At 39.8% G+C, this 25,144-nt stretch overlaps 1 protein-coding gene across 3 annotated transcripts; it reads left to right on the top strand.

Annotated features, from left to right (window-relative positions):
* The first annotated feature begins 1,989 nt into the window (after window positions 1–1,989).
* On the top strand, window positions 1,990–25,144 carry LOC115234086 (dendritic arbor reduction protein 1-like). Of its 3 annotated transcripts, XM_029804830.1 has the most exons (6): window positions 1,990–2,289; window positions 2,637–2,865; window positions 3,161–3,259; window positions 3,376–3,661; window positions 19,529–20,206; window positions 21,368–25,144. In XM_029804830.1, exons 5-6 carry the CDS (start codon window positions 19,594–19,596, stop codon window positions 22,648–22,650), a joined length of 1,896 nt encoding a protein of 631 aa, XP_029660690.1. In that variant the 5' UTR covers window positions 1,990–2,289; window positions 2,637–2,865; window positions 3,161–3,259; window positions 3,376–3,661; window positions 19,529–19,593; the 3' UTR covers window positions 22,651–25,144. The 3 variants fall into 3 exon arrangements, with proteins under 3 accessions (XP_029660690.1, XP_029660691.1, XP_029660689.1); XM_029804831.1 differs by having other exon boundaries at window positions 3,161–3,661; XM_029804829.1 differs by lacking the exons at window positions 1,990–2,289; window positions 2,637–2,865; window positions 3,161–3,259; window positions 3,376–3,661 and adding an exon at window positions 5,062–6,642.

Here is a 25,144-nt window from a genome sequence, read left to right as displayed (position 1 = left end):
TATATATATATATCATGCGTTACGTGATTTGATTTGAGGAGAGCTCCTCGAAGCAAGCGCGCGTGGGACACGCTGCCTTGTCGCGTGCCTCACCACTTCTTCAGTGTCGCTCAACCATAAGTTCCTCTCATGCAACATGGTATGTAGAACTATTTCACAGAATTATTTTGTGTATAACGCACACAGAATTTATAGTATATAGTAGAGATATTATTCGATTAAATTTTTACTTGATTATTTTATTCCATATTATCGAAATTCTATCAAAAAAATTCTCTTCAATCCTGTATGCAATCATATACCTCTATATTATTATAGAACTATATCTGTGTTTCGTACTGTTGCTTGTAAGTTATTCAAATCAAGCTCTGTACATATTTTCTATAATACATCTGTCTGAATGAATTATATTTATTGTATTATACATCTCTATTTTCACACTTAAGAGAATAGCATTCGTTTTCATAAGTTAATGTCTTTATTGATACATGTTCCTACAAATTTTCTGATGAAATGATTGGTACGATTCGTTTTTTAACAAAAAGCTTTTTTCCCCCAAAGTCAACTTTAATCAAACTCGTAAATAATATATAAATCTACAAATTACTATATTTTTTTAAACGATTGTTATTTCATTTCCAATGTGAATTTGTATACATGATTATCCCAAAGACAGTTTCAAGAGCGACGCAGAAAGCGGATTATTTAATGAATATATAAGAAAAAGATTCGAATAAAATTTTCTACCACAGCAAAGTATGAGATAGGAGACACAGCTCGCTTACCATTTCGACATACGAATGATATCATCGCTCGCAGGAGCGGATTCAGTTATTCTAACAACGCGCGCGCATTCACTTATCGCGAGTGATTTAGCTGCGAGCCAAATTTTTAAATATGCAGAATCCAGATACGGTATGTAGCTATAGATTCAATCTTGTACCGTGTCAATTCTGAACACTTAGTATCTGTCATTTAACATAATTACAGCATAATAATAATTTATAACTACAACTATAAAATATTTCAATTAACAATAAGATTTATATTTTGTTTCGGATCAATTAGTTTTATTCCAATTTAATAATATTAAAACCTTAAATACGCGAGGTTTAGTATACAAGTAGATGACATATTTTCTATATACTCTATATACAAAGTATTTAAAACCACAAAATTATACGAAATATACCTAATTTCTCCTAATAATTAATTATAAAATGAAAGATTAGTGCCTTCTGTGAATATCATAGAAAATTTTAATCTAATCGACCTAGATTATTCTTTGTTCTTGTTTCTATATATGCTGATAATAGTTTGTCTTTGAGAAGCATCAATGTTTACTTCATTTAATATGTACGGTTCGAAAGAGAGAAATTCTTTCTTTCTCATTTTATTTTCCTCTTTCTTCTCCTCTTACAGCTTCGGCACGCTCGCGCGTAACCAAAACCCAGCTGTCTTTCACGGCTAGCGCGCGTACTGTAACTCGTTCTCCACCCACTGGAGAGGGATCGAAGTAAGGCAACGGTCCTGGAACCTGTTTCGAACCGTTTGAGAGTCTCTGTCCTGCCTCGTCCTCATCGTCCATCCCTCATATCCTATCCTTATCCCACCTACTATTCCACCTTTTGCATCTCTTTGTCGCTCTTTCACGTTCCTTTTCTCTCATCATCTCACTTTCTCTCTTCCCCTCTCCTTTTTTCTCTCTTATTTTCTCCGTCTTTCCCTCTTTTTTTCTCTCTCTCTCTCCCGTTGGTGTTGGCTCCACATATTCCGGCGCGTAATATCACGCACATCATCGTCACGAAGATGTGTACGCGTGTCTCTCCATCGGTGCTCCATACGAAGGAAGCCAGAGGAACATGAACCAAGATGGATCGACGGATGAATGAGAAAGAGAAAACGGATGGAGAGGAAAACGCCAGAGAAGAAGATGACAGGAGGGAAAAGGAGAGCCAGAAAGAGAAGGAGAAAAGAAAAAGTGGGAGGAGAGAGCGGTCAACGCTGAGAAGGCAAGGCGGATGGGGTATGGCACACGCCACACGCCATCATAATGGAATAATGAGGCAGAGACGATAGCAATCGCGCGCAGAGGCTCTTTTTCCGCGCAAGACGACCGTGTATTGAAGCGCTCGTGAGAGCTGTACGAGACCGCGCACGAGCATAGAAACGTCGTGGATGAATTGAGCAAATCAGAGCCACATCCGATGAGGTCAGATCGACTCGGTCATGCCTCCAAGACTGCGTGTTCTTGGGGCTATCGTAAATAAGTGGAGGATATTAAAAGATGTAAGAAATCTTTTATCTTATATGTTAGCAATTAGTAGCGAAATACACAAACATCATATATGATGTATCTTTATTATTACGTATGTTGTCGAGTATATCTTTTTGTTATTATATTCATAATACCTGCAAATATTAAATATTAAATAATATCTGCTGTATGTAGAAAAATACGTGCGGATTGTGCGATATAAAAAATTTTCTAATTTCATGCAAGAAAGCAATGCAATTTTGCATATATCTCACTGCCATACACTAATTAATATGATGGTAAAAATAAATGTAGCTCAATCGTGATATCCATGTTAAATCATATTGACCAAAATTTTTTTCTTTCTATAATGAAAAAGGAACAAGGGCAACGGTAGGAGATTACAGCAGGAGAAGAAGCTGTGGCACGTGACCCCGAAGAACACCAGAGTCAACTCGCTTAAGTAGCCGAGCTCTGCTCTTTGACCCAGCCGACAATTTCAAATTATGTCTCTCAGAGAGAGAGTGAGAGAGAGAGAGAGAGAGAGAAAAAGAAGGAGAGAGCGGATATACTATAGTCAGACACATACTCCCCTCTTCGCAATGAAGGTAACGTTCATTCGCAACTTCTCATATCTAAGGCGACCAGAATGCTAATCTGGTGTCGCTCGTGGCTTCGCCGTAATTAGTCAGGATGAGATAGTTCGAGAGCCAGGCGTGCGCTTTATCTGTAATCTGCCATTGAATAGAACCAGAGTGCACAGAAAAAGCTTACAATAAGTAAAACTTAAACAAATGGTTTCATTAGCCAAGTGCAATAAACAAGAAGTGAATTTGCCAATTAATAGACAATTCAATGAAATGATTTACTTAAACTTTACTTAACTTTTTTCAATTTTTTTAGCCATAATGCAAATTGGTTACTATTTCACACATTTCAAATAAAATTTGCGAGCGAGGTCGATTACAATAAAAGTTTTTCTATATCGCATCACGCGCGATAGTAAGTATTATATTTTCAAGTAAAAACATGCAATCTCTCTTAATTCATTGCTGCTTTATTATCTTGCATTATAAACAATTTTTGTTCAATTAAAAACTGATTTACGTTATATTTAGGGATGTGAATGTTTAGATATGAAATACTGCCAATATTTCCGCGGCAAGATAATTTCGCGAAAATGACTAGTACCCAACTGCTCGGAGAGTCGCTGGAGTCTACAACATGCGTAGTTGTAGTTTGCTGAGGAAGACAAATGATCCACTCCGACGCGAGACAGTTAGCGTACGGCAAGAGGCGTTGGCCACGAAGAAGCGCCTCTTGGTTCGCCCCAGGGCACACCGAGCCGACTCATTCGCTTGATCTCCATTGCCATTATGATATTAATGAAATGCCGCTAAAAAGGTGTGTTTGCTCGGTAACATGAGGCTATAGGGTGGGAGGAGGAGAGATAGATGTTAAACCTACGTAAAATAGTCTTACCCGATATGGTGCGCACACGCCTGTGATTATGCCACCGCCGTAGAGATTTTGTTGTCGTAGCTGTTTCCGTCGTTGTCGTCACCGTCGTATTTTGTCGTCGTTGTCACCATCAACATCGTCACAATACGTCGTCATCGTCAACTATCATCGAGATTTCCGCAACTACCGTTTTTGATAACACAATTTTCTTTAACAATGGCATTTTTAATCAGTTGTTTCTAATTCTCCCTCCTCCATCTTTATTATATTTTTATTCAAAATTGTGAATAAGAGTTTGCATTTTTGATCATATATATATACTAAATGAAGATAATATAGCGCAGACTTAATATTGGCTCATTTTATTGGAAATGTGAACTGACTCCAAGATGAAAAGCTACTGTCCTTTCTCGCTCAAAGGACGAAATCGGTTCAAGCTGCAAGGCTAACGACCTCTGAACCCTTTGTCGAATGGTCATGTGTTTTGTGGGCTATCCTGGACCAAATGGACCACCATTTAGATTTTTTGCACCTTCTGTTCTTTATGATTTGTTACTAAAATTGTTGTCAGTGTAAAATTTTTTCAGCGCTATTTTACCAATAATTTTTTGCATTGTGTCACCAATCGATTTGTTGTGTCTTCCGGCACGCGCGTGCAAAAGTAAGAAAGGAGAGAGATAAAGGAGATAAACTTGGACCACAGAAACCAGAGGAGTGGAATTCGCGGGGATAGAGAGAAAAAGAGAAAGAAAGAAAGAGAGAGATGAGAGAAAAGAGGACACGCTTGAAAAGAGAGATGGGAGAAAGAGACTCTCTTTCTCTCTCTTTCTTTCATACGGGGGTGCGCCCACGCTGGTGACGTCACCCGACGAACGTCGGTTGTGGTACCGGCGATGAACGCGTTGGTGTTCAAACGTTCGGGGCACTGAGAAAGAGGAAAAAGATTGACGAGACAGAGACGCTATCGTGTCTCGAGGAAGGGAACGTGGAGCCGGTCGTCGGTGGTACCAAGGGGAGGGATAGCCGGATGGAGAGAGGACACCGGCGAGATGTACCGGGTTTGGATGGGGAAACTAAGGTACACGCGCGCGCGCGAGAGAGAGAGAGAGAGAGAGAAAGCGAGAAGACATCTTTGCACGGAGGGTGGCGGGGGAAAGGAATGAATGGAGATTGCAGACCACGCGGGAGAGACGAATGGTCCGGAACCCGTGGAGGAAACGGGGGCGAGACAAGGGCGAGGAGAACTTTCCGAGAGAGGAAGCTAAACGAAGAGGGGAGGAAGGGGAGAAGGGGAGAGGGCTGTTTCGCGTAGACAATCACCGTCAACAGTAGCGGGAGTAACCACGGGGTAATGTCGACGACACACGTGACACTGCTGAATCTCCGTCATCGCCGGCCACGAATCGAACGCGAACGGCGCACGAGACGACATCAGCCGCCTCGCGATCGCGTTCTCCTTGCTTCTTCCCATGAGTGTTGCACGCGCGAACGTGCGAGCGCACTCTCCAGGCTCGCACCCGACAGCTTCGCGCGCGAGCCACGCTTTATTAGTCTAGCGCGGGCCATCGTGAACCCCTTTAGTTGCCTCGCTACGCTTCGCCTTGTCTCGCCTCGCCTCATCTCTCCTCGTCGCGCCGCATCTCGTCTCACCACGCTTCTTCGCCATTGGCCATCGGCCATCGGATCAACGAGACCGAAGAGAAACGATAGATGTGAGTGAGCCTAAGCGTGATAATAGAAACCGACGTGTGAGGAGGAATAGTGAAGATAAGGTTTTGCGAAAGAGAAGAAAAAGTCGAAGAATCGCGAGGAAGAGAATCAAAGGAGGGGCCAACGTGTCAAAGAGAGCGGAAGGTCGATGCGCCGGAGGAACATGAGAAGAGTAAGAGAGAACCGTATCCTTTGGTGATACAGTACAACCAGCACTCGTACCGGTACGTTCGCGATTTAACGGCCACCTTTGCAACCAACCAACGTGCGGAAAACATTCTTTTCCTTGGTCAAAGTGATTTTATCTTGACGAGATTCTATTCAAAAGGGAACGTAAGCTGTTCCAATAAGCCGAATAAATGCTCGCGGACAATTTAATGCTGTGAGTTTGACAAAATTTTGTCACGAGATACACCTATTCCTGCAATTTATTAACATGGAATTCTATCAAGGAAGCATCTATTCGCAAATTTATGCCGGCGAATCTTTTTATTCTCTACAATGTTAACGATTGTCCTTGTTAAAGGACAGTCGATGTCAATTTGACTGTTATCCATTCATTTCCGTGAAATTTTCATCGCGCTATATGACTATTGTCGAAAAACGAGAATAAGCGAATGACCGGGATAACCCCGGATGGACAGCAGGGTGTCTTAGCGACGCCGTGACATGTACGAACGTTTACCAAGGATTTCCTCGTCGTCAGCAAAGGCACACGAGGCGACGGTGCGTAGAAAACGGTGCGAGGAACGATTGAGGCAGATCACGTGGGTCGACACCCGGTCGACGACAACCGGCGACAGCGGGACAGGTTGAAAAGATGCTGGCACTCGCGATGCGCCGCGAACACACAACCGGGCGCAGCAATTACGAGCCCGCAAATCCGCTCGCGGGATTCGAACACCTGCAGCACAACAGTGGTGGTAATTCGTTCGCGGTGGTACCCACCACCGAGGGGCGAGTGCGTGACGCCGCTCGGCCGGAGGCTGAGGGTGAGTTGCAGGAGTTTGTGGACATTGCGCAAGTGCAACAGCTACTCCAACAGCAACAGCAGCATCAACAACACCATCATCATCATCATCACCAACAGCAAACGTCCGCGGCGGCCGCGTCCTGCATCTGGGGAGCGGTATATCCTCCACCACCGCCCGCTCTGGGATATCATCACCATCACCATCATCATCATCACCATGCGCCGTTACCGCCGCCATCAGGTAATACTTGACGAATAAACAACGATTTCACGCCTGACATCGCGAAATCGAATGGAAGGTTTGTCCGCGAATCCGTTTCACCGCCAAAGAAAGAGTTTGTTATTTATTACGCTGCCGCGCGAGATACGACGCTCGGCATTTTCACACGCTATTATCTGCAACGATTTTTCTGCAACAAGCCACAGGCAGGACTGACGTGAGATATAATTTATGTCGCTCTCGAGCCATTCGGCATTTTTTCACAGTTTCCCTTTATCCTAGTAGGAGTACCGACTGCTGCGGCTGCCGGTCTAAACACTCCGCGACTATATGTATGATAATCGATCTTTAAGAGCTTTAAGATCAGCAGCACGTCGAAACCTGTATTTCTAGACTGGCTATTAAGTTTCTTGTCACCGCGAATGTGGCTCGTGAGAAGACGCTTCGCGTGCGTTGTTGATAACGATAAAATTTCTCTCTCAAATATCAAACGTGAGATTATAATTTATTCGTATACACACAAATTACTCAAATTTTTGTAAACGGAAATTGAATCGGTTATAATTGACGATGATATGAGCGTTTAAAGGCCAATTAAATCTTATTGACGCGATAATTATTTATTATTATTCAATATTCACGTGTGTCATTTCACCACCAAATTTTTCTGCAACCATAAAATTTGTCTAATATTAATCGAATTCCTAACCGTCCATTCGATATAGCGATATATATACACGTATATTCAAATATAACAGTTATTGATTAAACCTTAAAGTTAGGTAATATAGTACTCTTGTTACTTTAGACTTTAGACCAGATGTAATTTGTGTAGCTTGCACTTCCTTAACCCGTAATCACGATTTCTTAAAACAGATTATCTGTTTTGTTAAAAATTTATAATATTCTTAAACATTTCTAACCAGTTGCTATATGTAACGATACTTTTTTATATGATATTTACAGGAAAACTAACGAGATTTATTTGTATAATCGAAAGCTTCTTTATTATTAACCATATTAAAACAACAATTCGTACAGATAGCTCAGACACTGGTAACTTTGCTATAAGCTTTAATGTGCGAAATATTTGAAAAATGCTTTTTATATTAGGCTTTTATCAAGCGTTGGACGCGCCGACATGTTATCATTTCTTGTAATATTTAAATTTTATACGGGCAAATGTAATGTTTGCCTTCAAACAGTATTAGTATCTCATCCTGTTCAATTTTTTTAATGCTAGGGTAACTATATTATACAAGATGATTTGTGCAAAGTTTCACCGGCGGCAGAGATTCGGCTTTTAATTTGCTCACTTTTATGCAGCATAACATAAAGGTACGAATAATTTAACAAAACCATTGTATATATAACGAAATTATAAGTCGGAGGTTTCTAAAAGTTGGATAAGATTTTCGAAATTTGCATTTAAATTATGAGTGTATGCGCGATTTCACAGATCTTGCCGTCGGATACCGGACGCTGATATCGCCGGTAACCGCTGGTAAACTGCGAGTTCGATGGTCTTGACGTCCAAAAATTCCGTATCATATATATATATATATATATATATATACAATGATATCTGTGTATGTACATGATACATTTTTTATAATACTTGTGAGATGAATCAATTCATCAATTTAAAAATTTTTCTGATATTTATAATTTAAATTGGAAAACAAAACTATCTTACGCGTAAACTAGTGCGTATTAGAAATTTAGTTACAATTTTTTAACTCGCAATTTCGATATATTATTACAACAGACAGAAAAACTATTGAAATTAACATGCAGATGAAGAGAGAAAAAGAGAGTTTTATAGACCAACACATACAATATTCTTATCCTTTTGCTAATAACTCGACAAACTTTTCACTGAAAAATCTACGTCGTATTATATACATAGAGTAATTTAAAAACTATACAATATTTTTGAATTGATATTGAAAGAGAAAGGGAGAGAGAGTTTTACAGACCCACATTTGTCACATGAAATATTCTTATTCTTTCGCTAATAACTGGACGGACTTTTCTTTGAAAAATCTTCTACACATTGTACCATATACATAGAATAATTTAAAAATTATACAATAAATTGTATAATTATACAAAAATTGATATTGGTAAATTACATATAAGATTAAATATATACCATAGTCTTTTCATTACATAGCTAGTAATAGGTTTTCATGTATCTAATGCTTTTTAGATAGCACGAAAGACAATATAGAGAAGATGAAAGAATGAGGCCGCGTCGAGAATCGCCCAGCATGAGCAAAAGAAAAAAGATATTGAAGAACGATAACTCTTAATTCCACGCGCTGTCGGCAGTCCTGTTGAATTCGGCGTGCTACACATCACTAGTCCAAGTTTGTATAAAGGAACGAGCCTCCCTTCGATGTAAAACGATTAAAAGATTAATGATAGCTTTCAATTCGAATGGACCGCGTCCAATTTCGTCCGGCATGCGCAAAAACTCTTTCGTGTTGTGTGTTATTTTTGCGCAAATATAAACGTAACGTCGTGTGCGCTAGTAAGAAAAACTTTTTTTTTTTTTTTTTTTCTTTTTCATTCATTTACGCACGAGAACGGGGGATCGAAGCGCAGCTTTGCATAAGTTATTGTTTAAAGTGTCGTAGCTTCGTACGGTAATGCGTATAGTAAATCGCATGTACACGCCTGACATTTCGTTATTATTGTATGGATTCGTAAGACAGGAAATCGTACATCATATACGAACCTACAGTGGGCGGATAAAAAGGAACGAGTCACCTTCTCTCTCTCTCTCTCTCTCTTTCTCGGCTCTCATTGACGTCTTTTTAATAATGCCAGCTTGAGCAGCTTATGTGATCTCTGCTCTTTATTTCTCTTCCAAAGTTGTGCGTAAAAGTTTTTACGCGTAAACGATATCTACATATATTAATTTTTACAATACACTTATATTCAATCACAAAATTCTTTGCAGAATCAATAGGCACTATAAATACAACTATTCTCTGTGATTTGATGAATATATATAGGAAAATAAGTAATTCTTGGAAAAATTTGCGCGATTTGCCTTTAATTGGTTTTTTTTTTCTACTGTCAAGACTTCGTACCTTAAAAAACCTTTGAATTTCTTTTATTTATATACTTATTCAATTATGGTTGCTGTAACAACTATAAAAATAGGCCTTTTTCTTATTACCAGTGATTTGATAACTTCTTTTTAAGCAATGTCTTCAAAAATAACCCTTCGAAGGGTAGAAGGGGGGAGGGGGGAAGAGAGAGAAAAGAGAGAAAGCAACATGTAAAAACAAATTATACGTACAATCTGAGATAATTTGCCAGAAAGAAATATTTATAATAGTATAATCTTATATTATTATCAAATTAGCTACATTCAGCTTAAAATAAAATAATCGCTGGGTAGTATCATTGTTTCGTTATGCTTACGTCGCGTGACAAGGCACGACCATATGCCGAAACATTGTTACAACCTTATCGCATACGTCAAAGCTGACGTATATCCACCCTGACAATCGATCGTAAAATACTGTAAAATTTTTATCGTCGTTTAGATCAAGTTACGTATATAAGACGTAAAAAGTGCATACGTCGATATCGTAACGAGCGCGTTTATTGGACTTCGACTAAAATCGCTTTTATGTTTTTTATTACATAATACAAAGTAACGTATCGTGCCAATAGAGTATTTGATCTATTGACTATATTGTTATTTTTATTTGTTATTAGATTAGATTAAAGACTATTTATTTTTTAGATAATGTGTTTCTTTTTATTTATTCAATAAATGCGGCTATATGTCGCGAATAAATGTCAGAAACGCGATAAATAAAAAGGAATATAACAATATCATTAACGTAAAAAGCTCATAACTTGAAGAATCAGTAACAGGTGTATTACGATCTCTTAAATTGATACGGTTAATCATCTTACTATGCGTACTATGTCCATTCAACGGAGACCCACAGAGCGTAAAATTAGATACTTTAAATGGCTCTTATATACACAGTCGTTTCGGATAGCGCTATATATGTCAATTAATAACATTTTCTCTATATGACATATTTTGGATTAATAACTAATGTTACGCGATATTAATCTCGAACGATCTTTGCTTAAGGCTATATGCCATTTTGATATGTTGTCGCGCGTACTGTCCAATACCTGTCAAAGTACCAATTTACGATAGGATAATAAACCTATACATATATATCTAATACCCTTACCAATCTAAGTGTCAACGGGTGTCGCGACGAAAGACGCGCCTGATAAAAAAATCGACCCGCTTACGCGCGATATAACGATCCGTGTGGACTCACGCGGAAGGGGACGCTATATTCAATACCCTTACCAATCTAAGTGTCAACGGGTGTCGCGACGAAAGACGCGCCTGATAAAAAAATCGACCCGCTTACGCGCGATATAACGATCCGTGTGGACTCACGCGGAAGGGACGCTATATTAAACAGTCTCGCATAGAAATCACCACGATAATCGCATATAGGAACAAACACGTTGCTCCCGTATATTTTTATGCTATAGCATACAGATTTGTACGTATACGTGCGTTATAGCGTGATAAAAATATACCGGTGAGCAATGTGTTGGGGAGTTGTTATCATCTATGAATGGCTCATAGACATATGAAGCATCTACGTCAGCATCGACCGATAAGACTAACGTAAGCGGGAAGAAGATGAAGGGGGTTAACTACGCGTTATACGTAGCCGCCGTTGACGTCCAAGTACACGCGAGCTATAGTATACAAGAGGGAGAGGATCAAAGAAATCGATAGGCCACGGTGCAAAAATAGTCTTGGGAGGATTGTCTGGGTGGACTTACGACTATCTCTTGTATGAAATACGCGTTTTCGGATCAACTTTTTCAGAAAGTGCACCTCCAAATAGATTTATTAATTCTAAATTAAGTCTAAATTACCTTTGGAATAAAATATTTAGTGTGTTATTAATTAAATTATTAATAAAATTAGATACTCTAAATATAATATAGATTTCAGCGATGAATTTAATTTCCTGATCATTTAATCAAGGGGATGCGTGTCATATCATACCATGCGAAAAATTACAGAGATTTTTGGAAATTAAGTTTGAATCCCCGTATTATGTTTGCAGTATTTAATTGTTTCGTTTATAACACTGAATATGTACATTTCATTACAACTGATAATTAGACAGATTATTCCCTTAATCCCATTTGCTTGTTTTTACTCATGTCAGTAAAAAAATTTACTTTGATTCGATACTCAATATAAATGGTAAAAATGCTCTCCTCTCTCCCCTCCCCTCCCCCCCCCCACAGTAAAAATGTTTCTAAAGAAGGATTAGCTTCCAAGAAATTGAGGTCTATAACGTGTTTGTATATAAAAAAGATGCTCATTTTTTATGATTTGAAAAAATTCTTTAAAGTAATTTTAAGACAGTAGTTTTACAATAATAACTTTGTTGTTTACACTCGCCGCGCGGTAAAAAAAAAAAAATCATAAAAGATTATCGTATAAATATATTCTTTTTGCTTTCTGATTGTATCCGATTACATCCTCTCCCTTATTTTATTACATGCTCGCACTATTTTAAAGTTATATTTTTAACAGAAATTTTATATAAAGTATACACATCCGCGATTCGTAAAGCAATTATATTTTTAGTCAGTCCAGTTTCCCCACCTATCTTAACCTCGTCCTGACGTTATCGCAGTTTATTAATATTTGCTTGCATTACGCTTTTGTAACTTTTTCACACACATATATACACGTGGTAAATCTTTTTCCGCTGCTCCGATCATTATTAATAGAGTTGTTGAAAAAAATGTACAGAAATAGTGGACATCTCGCACGAGCTTATCCCCTTTTACGCACCAACGTAATGTCTAAGGAAAGCAGTCATGTTACACGATCCTTTCGGAAAAATCAAATTCTCGTGCGTGGAGTGTAGCATAATGGCAGTTATGACCGTGATGTTCCGCCATGATGCGCGGTTTCAGCCGTGTGTCTCTCGCATAAGTACTCATTGTAACAGAATTGCGCATTAAAAGGTCGAGAAACGAGGAAGTGCGATATAAATTATAGTTAAAATGCATAGTTCTCCTCGGAATAGTAAATTCGCTTCTACGCCTCCATGCCGATAAATTTACATGCTCTTTAAAGAAGGAATTCGTTTTTGGAAAATTTATAACTAACTGCTGTTGCTTTTGATTATTTCGTTGCCGATCTTTTATCCGAAATTGTGCAACTGTCTACTAAAAATTATTCGCGACACGGATGCTCTTTTATTACTATTATATAAAATCTCATGATTATTATAATTTAATTCATTCCGTTTAATTTATCTTTAACCATCATATCGCTTGAAATTTTATCAATTCGCCGACCAGTATTTCATCAAAAAGAAAAAATAAGCAAATTTAAGAAATTATTGAACAAATTTCGCTTCATTTCTCTGTTTCTCTCTCTCTCTCTCTCTCTTTCTCTCTCTCTTTGATTGATACATTCGCTTCTACGCCTCCATGCCGATAAATTTACATGCTCTTTAAAGAAGGAATTCGTTTTTGGAAAATTTATAACTAACTGCTGTTGCTTTTGATTATTTCGTTGCCGATCTTTTATCCGAAATTGTGCAACTGTCTACTAAAAATTATTCGCGACACGGATGCTCTTTTATTACTATTATATAAAATCTCATGATTATTATAATTTAATTCATTCCGTTTAATTTATCTTTAACCATCATATCGCTTGAAATTTTATCAATTCGCCGACCAGTATTTCATCAAAAAGAAAAAATAAGCAAATTTAAGAAATTATTGAACAAATTTCGCTTTATTTCTCTGTTTCTCTTTCTCTCTCTCTCTCTTTCTCTTTCTCTTTGATACAAATGTCGTTTTATTTGGTAATTGCTTATCTCGGCAATTTTATTCTAAAGAGTGTACATATAGGAAAGAAGCTCAAGTCTCTCGTTCTACGGACTATGATGGATAACATAGCCTGCAGGAATGATTTAAGAAATACAGCTGGATATTAATTTAATTGTATAAAGAGAGCTGTTCTCTTCCCGTAATTTACCGTTACAAGAACGCTACATTATCCTTTTTTTTTATTTAAATATTATATATTTATATCATAATCTCTATCTTAAAAAATAACTCTTTTAATGAATTAAATGCGTTCAATAAAAGATGAATTTCAAACTTTTCCATTTGGAAAAGTTATGAAACGTTTTGCAGATATTTCGTACTCTGTCTCGTTTGGTAACTTTTATAATTAAAAATTACATTGTGTTGATTTGACATAAAATCCTACGCGCGGGGGGGGGGGGCAATTACTGTCATAATCGGAAATAACGCTCTCATCATAGCAGTGTAACAAGCTTCTGAAAGGTCGAAGTAAATGCTCGCGTCTACCGGAAACGATCATTAATCAACGATCTCGGGTACAAAACTGCGCTGGCGGGGGGGGGGGGGGGGGGGCAATTACTGTCATAATCGGAAATAACGCTCTCATCATAGCAGTGTAACAAGCTTCTGAAAGGTCGAAGTAAATGCTCGCGTCTACCGGAAACGATCATTAATCAACGATCTCGGTAACGTATCGCGCAAAAACGTGCGAAAGCCTCGCGAGTTGTCACATGACTCACCACCACTCACGTAGAACCAAAGTACGTAATAGCAGAATAATCGGCTCGATACAGGAGCGATTTAAAACGCATCGCCTACAGCGATTATTCTGCATATAGTGCAAAAAAGCGTGACAAATATAGAGTATTTAGATTAAAAATGCACTTTTTTGCAACATATTTTTTACGATGCATTACTCTGAAATCTATATTATCATGCGGCCCATATTTGTAGTTTCCAAATTTCAACTACGTATCATCATGCAAAGTTTTCAAATAGTACACTTTGAAATATAGAAGAATTACTAGAGAAATAGCAATCTACAACTCTGTGTAGCCGTATTACATGTTTATTTTAAAAGACACAAACAAGTATAAAAAGACTCTAAAGTAAAATGTTACTGACTAAAGTAGATAATGTTGAATATTCAAAGATACTATTATATTATTGATATTATAAATAAACGCGCATTTTTCTTTGATTCTAATACATAGATTTTACCAAACAATTCTCATCTTTTTCTATCTTAATTTCTCAATTCTTCTCGCATACCAATACGTTATTCAATTTCGAAAGAGCATTGTAAAAGAATTCAGAATCATGCGTAATTTCGTGCCAGAGCATCTCGTATACATCGCCTTTCGTCATTTTATATATAGCATTATTTGAAAACATCTTAATTTATACCACGCATCAATCCAACATGATAGATTCTCATAATTTTAAATTGCGATGAATTCGATTTATTATCGTAAACAGTTCTTATCTGTCTTCTGTACGAGAGTTTGGTACAAAAGATTTTTTTTATTTCAGATTAGTCGAAGAGAACTTATCAAGAATAACGTGATAGAAGCGTGATATCCTGTGTATGCGTACACCGAAAAGAAAGCGAAATAATGATCAGAGCAAGGAATATAAGACGACGCAAGGCAATGACGATACGCTGCCAAAAATCTTGTATCATCGGTTAACTGACTCATCGGCAACATAGGAAAATATTTGACGCTCGCCGCACTAGTCATCCCGGGTATTTGGGGATGCTGGGTGGCTCAGGTGGTTGCGTGGCGGCTTGAAATAACGCCGTTCGCCCGCGCAAAATCGCGTCGATTAGGGCCACGAATAGTGCGCGCCCACCACCTCGTCAAGAGCCACTGATAATTTTAGAACATTTTGTTGTGCCAGATCAACGTCGTCGGCGTGCGTCACTGTCTCTTTTCTCTCGTGTACGTGCATCGGTTTCACATAAAGTCGATCGAATAAAACGAATGATTAATGCGTAGTATGATAATATATTAGATCAATCTACAGATTCGTATTTCTCAAAAGTTTTTCAGGAAGATTGTATAATGGAATATGTAGTTGATTTTTTAAATCAATGATACATTTCGTTGAGCACAATTTATCTTTTACCATCTTACATTGTCAATTTTTCAATATCTTCTATATACGTGAAAAAATAAAAAAATCAAATAATTATACATCTTTTAATTATACATTAAAGATTGTAGGATCTCGTACAATTCTGTTACGTATATATTAAAGGACACGCGTTAAATTTTTCATGTTTAACGCTAGATTTCGATTATTGAAATGAAAATGCGGGCGCGGATGGGGCTTATTTTTATTTTGATAATTATATTACAGTATACTCGGCACACACAAAAGGATTTCAAAAATTAAAATAAAAGTATATTTAACATAGAGACAGAGAGAGATAGAGAAATAAGAGACAGGATAGGCAGAGGGTAGAGGGGACGAAATACCAAGAGAGCAAGACGGAGCGAGAGAAGGGAGAGGGGGAATGGGCGCGTGGCAGCGCGTGGTGCCAAATAGGGCATCAGGTGGTTGCGAGACGCCCGCGAGAAAAAGATCGTACGCGCGTGCGCGTATATACGTGACTGCTAACCGGGCGCACGCACGCGTCCGCACAAATGGCACGCGTCTCTTACCCTCCTGAGAGAGTGCGGTCTGCCTCATGTATGGCAGACACGCGCGCTGTTACAAATATGTTAGGGAGCCACGTACATACGCATACCGTCTCCGGGATAAAATTACTTTCTCCTTACGCGATGTGGATATGCGTCGCGCTTATCTTGTAAGTGATTACTATGTAACTCTATAGTATTTATGCGCGATCGACCAAACACAAAACTTTACTCTCTCTGATGCGTTTATTGTAATAGATATAATAACACAATATACGCGCGCCTTTTAGCGGATTTAGTTAACGATATAACGTAATAATGATTGACGTATATTTGCATTCTGTCACAAGTGAATATATTTCTCTAGAATTTTATCTATAATGCGCGAATCATATTCGCGCATAAAGTATCAAGAAATAATTTATTTCATATAGCGTTTATATGTGTGTACCATATTTTTTTATTTGTCACATACGACTTATTAATAACGCACTACTAGCCAATATTATAACAGAAATAATCAATGATCGACATTAACATTCTCATAAATAGTTTGCTCCTTTTAATTCACATAGCTAACATTGCAAACATACATTCGAAAATAAAAAGCATAGATAGAATGATATCGATTTCTCTCGTTAAAAAATTAAATGGATATTCTTATCATAAAAAAAAGAAAATTATGACAGAATGGGGCAGAAGGGGGGGGGGGGGGATATATTCATCGGTGGCAATAGCTCCAACATATCAGATTAATCCTAAGCTCTCCTTCGTTCTTTTCCGCTCTTATGCTAGTTTGCGGCTTTTCCTCCATCTTCTGTCGCGTGTTCGCGCGTTCGCGAAAGTACCTCGTGGGGGGACAACAGTCGCGCGCCTCGAGTCTACGTCACAGAGTTCTACGTCACTGGTGAACGGGGTTGAGAGGAGTCTCAACGACGAAGGAGAAAGATAGGGAAGAGGGAAGGGTAGGAGGAGGAAGCACCCATGGTGGGATGCTAGTACGCGGAGGGAGATAGGGGAAGGTGGCAGAGCGAGCAAAGAGCGACAGTTGGTGGGGATAGATATGTTCGTAAGCACTAGCTGGTAACCACGACGGCGCGAGAAGCAGGGAATCGTGGATCGTTCAGATTCTACATATATGCATGTATATATACGATGCGCATGTATATATATGCATATATACCAGATATATGTGCGTACTTAAATATATATGTATATAATATCTAAATACACATCACACAAACACACACACACACACATATATATAGATAGTGAGATAAAATTTTGCTGTGAAAGATGCATCTATTTACCCGTGTGCGAGAGGCGGGTGCGGAGCAACATCGGTCGGCCAGGCTGGTATGAGACACAATTTCGCCGGTTAAAATTAGCCACGGGGTGCTCGGTGGCGGTACATATTTCCGCATATATCAGGTTTATTTGCGGTCTGCGTGCACGCTGAATACGCCTATGCGTAGGGACACCATGCGTCAATCGGGAATCTTCCCGCGAGGTCGCTCACTCCCTTTAATGCACCGCTTTAATGTTTCCCCTCAGGTGCGGCGATATGAATTGCATTCCAAACTTGTATCGCTTTGTATGTAAGAATGAAACTGATATGTATTTGCCCCATGGTGTAAACATTTCTTGATAAAATATAATATCTAAATACACATCACACAAACACACACACACACACATATATATATATATATATATATATATATATATATATATATATATGCAATATATATGTTGGCATGTATAAATACACGCGCATACGTATGAAGACGTATGGCGCACACACGCGTGCGTAGACAGAAGACCGCCGGGCGGGGATTGGCTGGCGGTCGACTCGGCGCTTCCAAATATGGGACAGTCTCGGCGGTCCATTCATAAAACTACGGGGCGCGCCGCCGCTCGGCTCAGTTCGTGCGCGACCCCCACGCATTGCGCGTCCTTTAACAATCACTGTGCACGAGCCAATACACTCTCAGTCAGGACGTACACCTAACGAAGGAGAGTTTATAAAGAAAGAGAGAGAGAGAGAGAGAGAGAGAGAGAAAAGCGAATATATAGAAAAAGAAAGAAGGACGGATAAATGGATAGATACAGAGAGAAGGAAAAAGAGTGAGAGAGGGGAAAATAGAGAGAGAGAGAGAGAGAGAGAGAGAGAGAGTCGCCGACGCAACATAACGCGCGCGGTCCAGCGCGCGCGCGCTTTCGCTCGCGCGCCTACGCACACGCTCTTGGATCATACATTGTATTTGCTCTCACTCGCGTACAGATTCGGAGCAGCGTGGACCCGACGGCGACGGCGACGGTGGCCGAACACGTCTTCTCGCCACACGAATACTTTACTTGGCTTTTCGATTCACGCGTATTTACATCGGCTCTTCAACGCGTCTGTACTGTGAAAAGGTGAGAAGAGGAGAGTAATTTCAATTACAGGCACGCATATCGGTTGACGATTGACCGAACGTCGTTTATATCTTCTTTTCGTTGACGAGGATACGACGGTACCAGGTACTTGATCGAATCGACCGGTTGGCGAAATCTTATGCGTATGCGAGACGGTCATACACGCGTAACTTCTTACAACGCTCGGTGGTGGTAATGGTGATGGTGATGGTGATTATTAGTGGTTGGTTGGTGGTGGTCCATTCCGCAACACGCGCACGTAGTGTTGCCGGCCGGTGGCATCTATCGAAATAAAAAGGCGGGAAGGAAGATACTTTCTTGTATCAGCTGGCGCGCAAACAGCTCTATTGAATTAACCAAAGGCTCGCGCCACGCGATCGAGCAAGAAACACGCCACGCACTTAATCGCTGCTACTAATCCTACTAGCCGAGAAGAGAATAAAAGAGAGAGAGAGAGAGAGAGAAAGAGACAGAATCGCGCGACGTACACACACGATTCTTCGATATAGCCGGCCGGTGGCATCTATCGAAATAAAAAGGCGGGAAGGAAGATACTTTCTTGTATCAGCTGGCGCGCAAACAGCTCTATTGAATTAACCAAAGGCTCGCGCCACGCGATCGAGCAAGAAACACGCCACGCACTTAATCGCTGCTACTAATCCTACTAGCCGAGAAGAGAAAAAAAGAGAGAGAGAGAGAGAGAGAGAGAGAGAGAGAGACAGAATCGCGCGACGTACACACACGATTCTTCGATATATCTATATATATATATATATAGAAAGATCATTAACGCGTTGTACGCACGGGCTCTAACACACGCGCTATTGAGAGGAGCTAGGAGAGGAAACTTAATTGTATGATCAGAGTGTGATCGAAAAACGACAATATTCTAACCATAATAATTACGTTGAACGATACAACCGCAGGCGAGGACACGCAGTGCGGTACCGAGGATTCTGCCATCGTCCAGGAAGGCGACTCGCTCCAGAGGATGACGATGGACGGCATGGAGGTGGTGGGCTCGCAACCGCACGCAGCCACCAGCCCATTTTTGCTCTCCTCGCCACCCCTTGGTCATCATCATCATCATCAACATGCAACATTTAATCTGCAGACGGTGCAGCTTAGTTTCGACGCGTGTTTACCGTACAATGCGGCCTCCTCGTCCAACTCCTCGGTCACCTGCGGCATCAGCGGGACACCCGTGACCTACACAAATTCGTCCATCAGCTGCAGCAAGACTATACCGACGCTTTCCTTATCTTCGTGCGTGCCGTTACATACGCAGCTTCAAATCAGTCCGACCGACTCCACGGAACATAATCATGATCGGCATCATCAGCATCATCATCATCATCGATTGGATGATCACCAGCATCGCTTGCATACCGATGCATCGTCACCATCTGTCGACGTTACAGATGGCAAGAGGCATCGACAGGCCGATGACGATGATAAGGGATGTATCAGAAACTGCAGGAGCGATATACACGATTCGAACGATAAGGATAAGCCTGGTGATCTAAACACACCGGTCACCACCAGCAGCGACCTACCCTCTTTCTTCGGTCCTTCTGCACTTGTCGAACCGCCACCGATCTCAGGTATCTACACATCAGCTATCTCTTAAGACGAGAATTGTTCGACGACAGTTTTGTTTCTCTCGCTTTATCTTTTAATACATACATTTTTTTACTGTCTTTATTTTTCATTTTTATTAATTATGTTAATTAATTATATTTCCTCATATTAATAACTTAATGTAAAAAGAACAATGCACAATTGACATATGTCTGTTGCGCGTTGTTGAGTTTCAACTCATTCCTCATAATTCAGCATTAATAAGATTGTATACGATGAAAGTACGATGCTGTTAAATTTTCGCGATATTATATTTCGCTTTCGTCAACCTTTCGCTTTCTATACGTTTACGCAAACTCTTCGCGCTTCTTGATATCCTGATCTTTAAAATCTGTATCATTCGCGGGAATTTAGATATATTCGTCTAAATTCGCTCTCGAATACGATCTCTTAAAGGAGATGCATCTGCGACGAAGAATCACGAGGTGTTACTGACGTTTATTACACTGCCCGCGAAAATACGTAATATCGAAGGTCTGTCCGCCTGTCGCGGATCAATACTCAACGACCCCGACATTCAGAGACCCTCCTCTTGAACCTGCACCACCACCCCTCTTCCTCTTCCCACTACTATCCCTTGGTCGGTTCATTCATGCTTTTAGCCTCCCCTCCCCATCTTCGTTACCCTCAGTACCGTAATAACCCTCGGATAATTAGCATATGGTGGTATCTTTTCTACGTATGTATTACATGCTTTTTTTTTATTTTCGTCATAGAAATATCTATATATTTACTAAAAATGCAAACGCAATTTTTCAATAATTTGTTTTATTTCTCAGAGCGTTATATCAAACGCAATTATATATGCTATGGAAAACTTGGCAATAAAATTTTCAATGAAGAAGACGCAATGCTTTTTGTGATCTTAGTAAATACTTTCTCAACGCTAGTTAGCACAATTGTATACGGAGAAAGGAAGTAACAAAACGCGGCAGGATGCAGACAACAGATAGAACCGTTGTTAGATAAAGTCACCCCCGTATCACACAGTTCTTCCTGTCGGCTCTTGGAAGAAAAAATACACGCTCGTTACATACATATATGTAAAACGCGTGTATACGCGATACACACGTCGTATATCCGAAATTGAGAGTAAATGAGATGATTTTATTGATATTTTACAGGCAGTTTGGCGGGTGAGGATCTTTCCTTGGAAGAGGCGACCGCGGAAGAGGACGAAAACGCCGGCGCATCCGCCGGCAGAGATCATCGCCATCATCATCATCATCACCAGGATACGCGAAATACCGTTACATCAAACGCGCCTTCCTCGAGCAGTCCACCGTCGCGCCACCATCAAACCCAGGACGAAACGGATCGTTGCAACGTGTTGCAAGGTGGTGTAATTTTGTATTCCTCACCGCATTCCACATCTACCGTGCCCGCGACGAGCGTAAATATTTGCAACGTACCAACGTTGACCTATCGCGGCGTCTTTACCACGACTTGCACACAATCCTCGCCACTAAACAATCTTCAAGGCGAACAGCAACAACAACAGCCAGCGAGCCAGGAATTGTGGGCGCCGTTACCCTCGCCAACCTTAACCTTGACGGGTCAACCGTTCCTTCACCCCAACCTTCACTCGACCGCGTATAGCGGTGAGACCGTCGAATTACTGCAGGTCGAATCGAAACCACCGCCCCCGCCACCCGGTTACCATGACACGCCAACTACCACTCCTGCGGCCTGGCTGACGGCACACGAGGAGGCTTATGATCCTAGTCTTCTCTCCCACCATCACTCGCATACTCATCATCAGGAAGCAACGTTGAAACAGGAGCCAACCGGCACATCCGGTTACACTCCCAACGTACAACAGCCTCAACCACCTCAGACGCAACCTCAGCAACAGCAGCAGCAGCAGCAGCAGCAGCAGCAACAACAACAACAAGCTCGGTCATCTAATACTGGCAGCACAGGGGTTCAGCTGGCCGAGTATAATCCGAGCACGTCGAAAGGCCACGAGATCCTTTCCCAAGTTTATCAGCAGAGTACATTACCGCTTCAACTGGTTCCCGTAAAACCGCGAAAGTATCCGAATCGACCGAGCAAAACGCCGGTGCACGAGCGGCCATACGCCTGTCCAGTGGACGGTTGCGATCGCAGATTCTCCCGCAGCGACGAGCTCACCCGGCACATTCGCATTCATACGGGACAGAAACCGTTCCAGTGTCGCATCTGCATGCGCTCCTTTTCCAGGAGCGACCATTTAACCACCCATGTGCGTACGCATACCGGTGAGAAACCATTCTGCTGTGATCAGTGCGGCCGAAAGTTTGCCAGGAGCGATGAGAAGAAACGCCACGCAAAAGTGCATCTTAAGCAGAGGCTGAAGCGCGAAGCGTCTCACGCTAATCCGAGAAGTCATCCTCAAAGCCACGCGTCCTCACCCTGTAATCAATGAATTCCACGAATTACAACGATGTTGAAAAGTCCTTTTTAACGTTCAGAGATCTCATTACGTTTGTGTCATGTTCTGACAAATTGTGATCTATGTCTCCCTCTATACTCCTGTCTTTCCCTTTTTCCTCTCCTCTTTTCGGTCGCTGCTCCCTTTCTCCCTTCCCTCCCTCCCTTCGTCTCTCGTGATGACCGATGAAAAAAACGCGGAGACCTTTAGACGGTCAAAACCGTCATCGACTGATCCGTCATTTATCATCGGTTCATCAACTAATTACGTTATCTTGATGCATAACTGGATACGAATTAATTGCATGCGAAACGAATTTTTTGAAATTTCAGATATCGTATCTACGTAACGTAATTGTAAAATAAACAATTGCTCATTTTTAAAATTGTCGTGAATCAAAGAATAAGGATTAAGCGTTGCCATATATAGTTCTTATTCATACTCGTGTAAGAACTTCATGTATTTTGAGATTTATCGTTGACTGAAAAAGTATGAGAATATAGTTTAATCATTGTACCAAAAATAATGTCTCTTGCGTCACATAGCGAAAAATTAAAGTACTTAAAATATATGAAAAGCATTTACAATCATCGGAAACAAACTTATATTTAACCGCAACTGTATGGAAGTTAATTATCAAAGTACATATATATTAATCCCATTCTCTTAAAATATGAAAACGATAAACATTATTCTCTCTCTGCTTTACATGTACTTCGTATCTCTTAGCTTGTATCCAGACACGAATTGAAATGTGAATGTCACGAGATATTCACTAGCGTCGCGTATCTAGATGTCATTGAGCGTTGCGAGAGCATTTTCGTGCAATTGTATAACATAAAATCGATACCATCCGCAGCTTCCGAGAATCATCATAGAGTGAAGCGGAAGATACGGAGAGAGGGAGAGATTGAAAGAAAGGAGAGGGAGGAAAAGAGGAGCAATGCGTCTCATTGCATGCGAACGACTGTGTGTGTATGAGAATGTAATGCTTCGTGAAACGATAAATATTATATTGACTCATTACATGATCAATACGAACTCTCGGGACTATCGATATTTAAAACATATATCTTGTCCCTATAAAACACACGCAATTTAAAAGACTCGTGCGGTCCAAATGCAAGTTTTAAAAAGAATTCATGTTTCATGAAGCTGTAGACAGGTCTATCTTACATAGACAAGATTGTTGACAAGGTTCGCGGCAACAGAAATAGAGATATTTTTTTAAGTATATTTGTATATAACTATAATTCTCACACACAACCGAATCACACACAAGAATAATGGTCAAGATATAAAAGTATTTATTTTTGAAAAAAAATTTACAGCGTTGTGTTATAGAAGATGTATTGGTGCTAAAAGAAGTTCCTCCTCTCATAAACATCGTTAGGAAACTTATGTTAATTGTTAAATTTTCGGTGCTACATATACGCGACGCTGTTGCGTATGTCTCTACCAGAAGCCAGAGGCAATATTTCCGTAAACTTCTTGATATAATGTTATAGAGTTTGCACATATGTCGAGAGAATTTTAATCTTGCAGTGATCGCTTTCTTTTTTTATCGTTCTCATACCTTATACCTGCGTTGTGTCACCGTATTTTCTTCGTGCTCCGAACACGCTAAATCTCGGCTGTCTCCGTCAAATACTTCCAATTCTCAGTCATTCTTATCTTTTCCCTTTCCATATTATTGTAAAAAAAAAATCCAATGAAATTGTAATTAAACGTGACTATCGTTGTTGAAAGAAATATTTCATGTACATATGTATATAATTTATTATACATATAGATATATATATATATATGAAATTGCTGTATGTATATGTAAAATCTAACGTCGTTCTCTTGCCATCTTTCTTTCTTTTCTTCATTTCGCATTACTATCTCATACGTGTATACATATTTAGCAATTGTTAATGTTATGTATATGTTGCTCTATTTATTAACAAAATGACTATATTTCAAATGAATATATTGTTAATGTTAAATAATTATTTTTATTATATTATTATTCAATCGTGCAATGCGTTACAAAAATGATAGAGAAACGGCATGGTATCCACAAATTACACAAATTACACTTGTAAAGTCGTATGCGCGCGCGCGCGCGCACACACACACACACACACACACACACACACACACACATATATATATATATATATATAGACACATTGTATAGACGTATGCGAACGCGATGATACGCACTACTCTTCGACATAAATTGTAAACACAAAGTAACGCAAGCGCATCCCCTCAAGAGAATATTTTTTTTTACAGATAGTATTATCCTATCGCTAGATAAATTATATATAATTATTATACATATGGCGCTCCGAGTGCAATGCACATAACAAAAGCTCCCAACTACTTGTATATTCGTGTTGTCATCATCGCTCCTGCATATGCTTCTCTTTGCGAAACGGGTAACGCGAACAATCTCTTGCAACAATTATTAACAGAAATACAATTAACACTGACTCGA

Source organism: Formica exsecta, unplaced genomic scaffold (assembly GCF_003651465.1).
Source record: "Formica exsecta isolate Colony F162 unplaced genomic scaffold, ASM365146v1 scaffold194, whole genome shotgun sequence".
NCBI classification, from domain to species: domain Eukaryota; kingdom Metazoa; phylum Arthropoda; class Insecta; order Hymenoptera; family Formicidae; genus Formica; species Formica exsecta.
This window is presented reverse-complemented; position numbering and strand designations above follow the sequence as displayed.